This window comes from Ranitomeya variabilis, chromosome 4 (assembly GCF_051348905.1).
Source record: "Ranitomeya variabilis isolate aRanVar5 chromosome 4, aRanVar5.hap1, whole genome shotgun sequence".
Classification (NCBI taxonomy): domain Eukaryota; kingdom Metazoa; phylum Chordata; class Amphibia; order Anura; family Dendrobatidae; genus Ranitomeya; species Ranitomeya variabilis.
In genome coordinates this window covers 183,120,707-183,126,706 of record NC_135235.1, presented here as the reverse complement: position 1 = coordinate 183,126,706, position 6,000 = coordinate 183,120,707, and the positions used below count along the sequence as shown (strand labels likewise).

General features: G+C 43.2%; 1 protein-coding gene across 3 annotated transcripts in view; it reads right to left on the bottom strand.

The window, feature by feature from the left end:
- Positions 1-5,183: 5,183 nt before the first annotated feature.
- The window catches only part of TUBGCP2 (tubulin gamma complex component 2), a 362,650-nt gene continuing 361,833 nt past the window's right edge, over positions 5,184-6,000 (bottom strand). For all 3 annotated transcript variants that reach the window (XM_077259452.1, XM_077259455.1, XM_077259454.1), the window contains one exon: positions 5,184-5,654. In XM_077259452.1, coding sequence (XP_077115567.1) covers positions 5,543-5,654 — 112 coding nt within the window. In that variant the 3' untranslated portion in view covers positions 5,184-5,542. The remainder of the gene's footprint in view (positions 5,655-6,000) is intronic.

Below are 6,000 nucleotides of genomic sequence, written 5' to 3'. Positions count from 1 at the left end.
TGCCGGGGGTTAATGTGCCGGTCCGTGACCGCTCCTGGCATATAGTGCCAGATGTCAGCTGCGATAGTCAGCTGACACCAGGCTGCGATCGGCCTCGCTCCCCCCGTGAGCGCGGCCGATCGCTATGACGTACTATCCCGTTGGTGGGAATTAAGGCCCACCCCACTTCGACGGGATAGTACGTCATATGGGATTAAGGGGTTAAATCTCTTTTTTTTTCAGAAGATCAAATTTCCAGGATACTGTCTTGTGCTAGAGGCTTCTCCAGGTGCATACTCCTTCAGGAAAACTCTTATAAAATTTTAACTAGATGGCATTTGACCCCAGCAAAACTTTTTCAGAGAGGTCTCGCCGACAATGATACCTGTTGGAGATGTCACAACTCGCTAGGTCACCATGCACATATATTTTGGGATTGCCCTAAAATAAGAAATTTCTGGGAGGATATCGGTTCCATCCTCAAAAAATTGAGCTTGATTAAATCAAGTCTCCGTGCAGCAGAAGCTCTGCTCTCCTGCCCGTCTCCTAACTTTTTACCAAAAAAACATGGTCTTCTCCCTCTCTTGATAAGTGCTGCCAAACATATGATTGTACTACATTGGAGGGATGTCTCTCCTCCCACTATATCAGAATGGTACACTAAAGTAGACCAAATTTCACGCCTTGAGGAGTTGTCAAGTTGGGAGGTTTCTAGCCACGACTCTCACACGACTATATGGGCTCCTTGGAAAAAATTACGAGAGGATAGCGCTTCTTGAGAATTTTTTTTCCCTTTCTCTCTCTTGCCCTCTATGCATTGCCTTGCTAGAAAGATACTCATACAGCCTAACATGACTAATCTTGATAGTATGTACCCATGCCAATAGTTATTTCGTGTTCTTACATATTTACATGTTCTCCACCCTTTTCTTCCCTTTCCCTTTATTCCGCCCCCTCCTTCCCTGTTCCCATCTACCCACCCCCAATCTCCTATTTTTCCCAATCCCTGGCCTCCCCCTTCCTCTCAATCCTCGTTTTCATGCCAACCCAAGAATTATAAAGCAATTATTCATATGTACAACAGACATGAAAATAATGTTGTTTTATTGTTGTAATGTTTATTGCCTCTTTCATAAATAAAGAATTTACAAAAAAAAAACTAATATTACTTGTATTTTCTCAACAATCTCTTCAGTATGCTTAATGTATGTGACGCAGACTGAAGAGACAATGGAGGTAATCCAAAGCAGATCTCTACTCAACAGGTCATGTGTCAGAAATAGTGAGTTCATGATGCACAAAAGCCAGCATCTTTAACTCATTATTTATGACACCTGACCTGGTGAGTATAGAACTGCCTTGTATAACCTCCATTTTCTATTCAGTCTACGTAATCTATTTAACATAAACTGAAGAGACAATGGAGGTCATACAATGCAGTTCTATACTCACCAGGTCAGGTATCATAAATAATTTGTTGAATTCATTAACTCACTATTTCTGACACATGACCTGTTGAGTAGAGATCTGCTTTGGATTACCTCCATTGTCTCTTCAGTCTGCGTTCAATAGATAAAATGCAGAAGAGATTCAGGATGTAATGACGTCAACTATCATAACACTAAAATCATAAGAGGTTTTTAGAGGAAAGACATAGGAGACTCAGTACAGGTATCAAAACAGGTTGTTTATTAACAACAAATATTAGTAAAATTTTAAACATAACTGGTGCAGACCGAAACCCAACAGCACATTTTACACAATATTATCAGTTAGAAATTAATATGTGCATGTGCACTTTTGTATTGCGTTCTGACCACAAGCAGCGCTGGCTTCTCCCCTTTTATTTCGAGATTGGTTTGTGGCTGACCACCACTGTTGCCGTGCGTGCTGGGTCATGCACGCCATTCTGTTTTCATTGTGATTGATCTAGGCTGCTGTACACACACACAGCAACCCTGCCCTGCCCCAGGCTCTCTTTGATTTGTGCACCCGTGCCTGGGCCTGTCTCACTCTTTAGGCTACTTTCACATTAGCGTCGTACGACGCACGACGAATTGCGTTGTTGCGACGTACCGACGCAAGCAGTGAAAGCGCCGCACAACGGGGGCAGTGGATGCAGTTTTTCAACGCATCCGCTGCCCCATTGTGATGTGCGGGGAGGAGGGGGCGGAGTTCCAGCCGCGCATGCGCGGTCGGAAAAGACGGTCTCGACGCACCAAAAAACGTTACATGCAACGTTTTTTGGTGGCGACGGACCGTCGCACGACGGTTGCGACGTGTGGCAATGCGTTGCACTGCGTCGCTAATGCAAGTCTATGGAGAAAAATCGCATCCTGCATGCACTTTTGCAGGATGCGTTTTTTCCACAAAACGACGCATAGCGACGTGCAGTGCACGACGCTAGTGTGAAAGTAGCCATATCTGTGGTGCTGGTCAGGCAGTGTGTAGGTCAGATCTGAAATGTCTATGTTTGGACCTGGTCGACCTTTATCTACGCGTACCCTTTCTGGCGCCATGGGGGTGATTCTGAAACGTCGGCCCATATCTTCTTGAAAGTCTGGGAGTCATTGCCACAGCCAAAAGCTCCAATGTCCACGGCGATAAAGCATCAGTCCGCATCTGCTAATGCCATCAGCACTATAGAAAAATATTTCTTGTAATTAAAGTACTCCGATCCAGATCTGACGGGTTTGGTAATCCGTATGTGCTTTTCATCCACTGCTCCCAAACAATTGGGGAAATTACACTCTCCAGAAGTTGTCGGCAATTTCCATCCACATGTCCATGGTGGGTAGGAGGATAAATTCATCCCGGAGTACGTTCCACAAAGCCCAGCAGGTGTCCGCAACTATTCCAGACAAGGTGGAAATTCCAAGCCGGTACTGAAAGTGGAGCGATGATAGGGTCTCTCCGGTAGCCAGAAATCTGTAATAAAATAAATAAAAAATAAAAAAAAATTAAAAAAAATTCTATTTATGGTGGGGTTTTGCTAAACCCAAAGGAAAATAGAATTAATACATGGCAGAACAATAATAATTATGACAGGCATTTGTTTAGAATTATTACGTACCTTAGTGTGACCAGGAGACGTTCCACTGCAGGAATAGCTCTATGGAGCTGGGTGTCCTGCCTCTGGATGGCTCCTTGGACACGACCAAGCAAATCCTTAAAACTCTCTTGAGACATCCTGGTATATTCCGGGAATTTGTCCGGATGGCATTAGGCTCCACGGCACTCCCGCAGTTCAATAATGGGGCGTCTCCAATAAAGCCGACGTCGTGTTCTTCTCTGTCTTTCTCAATTTCTTTGTTGCTTCCAATCAAACGCATAGGCAAGAAACAGCTTTATACTTAAATCCAGGTTGAAATAAAAGCTCTCCATGCGAAGATCCATCATGACACAGGATACAGTAGCAAACTGTGAAGATTTCAGCTGACCAAAGGTCTATATAAAGATATCCCATGACACACGCCCACTGTTGTCCCATTAGCGGTATCTGTTTATCTAGATTTTTCTCCTGTAAAATTTTCCACCATGCGCACAGAAAACGCAAACGCATGCAAAACGCATGAAAAAGCATGTAAATGTTGTGGGTTTTTTGACCGCATGCGTTAGCTTATGCGTTTGCATGCGGCTTATCACGCGTTTTAGATTGCGGCATAAACGCTGCAGATTCTACCGCAAATGTGAAACTAGCCTTAGTGGGGCAGCTTTAGGACTTTCATACTCAGTGAGGGGGAAATGAGGCGATTATACTCTGTGTGGAGGTGTGACACATCATAATATGGTGAGCTTTGGGGGGGCATCATATTGTGGGGGGGGGGGGGGGGAGTCCTGAGAGAGTTTCATAATATGTGGAAGGGAAGTGCTGTGTGGGCAATCAGACTGTAAGGATGTCAGTGTGCAGGCATTAAACTGTGGGATGTCTGTGATGGGACATCAAGGCTTTGGGTTGAGAGGTACTGTGGGAATAAATTGGGGGAAAATTCACTGTATGGGGTATTTTGGGTTACATTATAATGAACGGAGCCAATGAAGGAATACTGTAGTGGGTGAGAACACTGCAAACTGCAATATATAACCCTCTGTGCTATAAAGTTATATTTATTGTGTCTATGTAAGCCCCAGACAAATTTATTGTCTTGCACCGGCAAGTGTAGCACATGTAAAAGGCAAATTAATATTCCCCCACTTCCCCTTCCCATAATCCTGCCTACCCTTCAGCACTTGCATCACTGATTCAGTCCGATTGCTATATGCTCAAGGATCCCATCGCAATACTCGTTTTGGCCGTCTGCTCTCCTGGACAAGAGAAAAAAAAAAACCTGCATAGAAACACATGCTGTCATGCTCATGTCAGGAGAGCAGACGGCCAGTCTAAGGATAGCGATAAGATACTTGGGCGAGTAACACAGCTGTCAGTCTGCACCAAATCTGTGATGGCGGCAGGGAGGGGTGTGCGTAATTTTGGGTGGGAGAAGGGGTGAGTCTTCATTTTGCATTTACATACTCTTGGGTAGCCAGCAAGCATGTAAATGTGAAATGAATATTTATCCCTTCCTCCACCATAATCCCATCCACCCTTCCTTGCCGGCTTCACTGATTCAGTCAGGCTGCTGAGCTACTCGCCCTAAGATAGCATCGCAATCCTGGGACTGACAGTCTGCTCTATTGACTTGTGTGTGACAGCATACATTTCTATGCAGCCGTCACTCTCAGGTCAGGAAAGCAGATGGCCAGTATGAGAATTGCGATGTGATACTCTGGCATATGGAAGCCTGACTGAATCAATGACACTGGCAGAGGGGTGGACAGGATTGTGGGTGGGGGAGGAGGTGAATATTCATTTACATATGAGTTATTTGCCAATGCGAGACAATAATCTTGTCCAGGGCATACAGCAAAAAAATGGGGCCATGTACAGAAACAAAAGTTAGATATCCGAAAAGGGCTGCCCAAATTCTATTTCAGGATACCATTAGTACACCACACAAAAATGCACTTACAGATTCCCTTTAAAGCCAAAATTACCTGAAAAAAACTGAGACAGAAATAGCCATATCATGGCCAATGCTGCAAAATAAAGTGCTCCAGTAAGAGCTGCAAATCCTTTGATTTGTTGACTGGTTGATATCTGGTCACAGAACACTGCAGGCCATATAGTGAGGGCCTGCTTTTTACAATAACCAAGTAAAAAAAAATTAGGATAAAGAATAACTTTTAATTTGATTGTGTAAATAGTTGTTAAAAACAATACACAGAATACAATTACAACTCACTAAAGAGGACTTTCATAGTTAATATGAAGTTCTTAAATGAGACACTACAGAAAAGTAGAATTAGAGAAAAGGAGTAGTTTAAGTGATCTGAATGACTGAATATTGTAAAGTAATTATTTCTTCACGCTTATTTATTATTATCTGTTTTAATATAGATGAAAGTTTCAATCAAGCAATTTTGAAGTACAGCTCTTATGTAGGATATGACATCATGTATAGTAGAAAAGTGAACCCTTTTGATGATATTCCAAAGATTTCTGGATATTTTTGGTATTGATGTATCATTGGGTGGTAATGGATTGTCGTATAGGATCTGTCCTTGGAGGGCTCTTCTGACTTCTTTCTGCAGAGAGCCTCTTCAAATGTTCTGTATAAAAACCATTGAAATCCAACCTGCAAAATATTAATAGAAGGAAAACGTTGATTGGTAGCCTAATTAAGTAACTTAAAGGGGTTGTCCTGCTTTAGGCTATAAGTCTGCAGTTACTCTATAGGACTGACTTTTGAATCCTCACATCACACGCCGTTTGAGCATTCTTTGGTGCAGGGAGCCAGAGGTCATGTGCCCGCAAGTATGCGATTTGCATACTTCCAGTGTCAATCCGACTAGTCTGTATCTGGCTTCACTCAATACACTTGCATTGAGTGATGTTGCACCTATCTAGACAGCACATGACCACAAGTATGCAAATCACAAACTTGCGGTCAAGCGCCAGCCGATCCAGGTTTCGGAAAATAC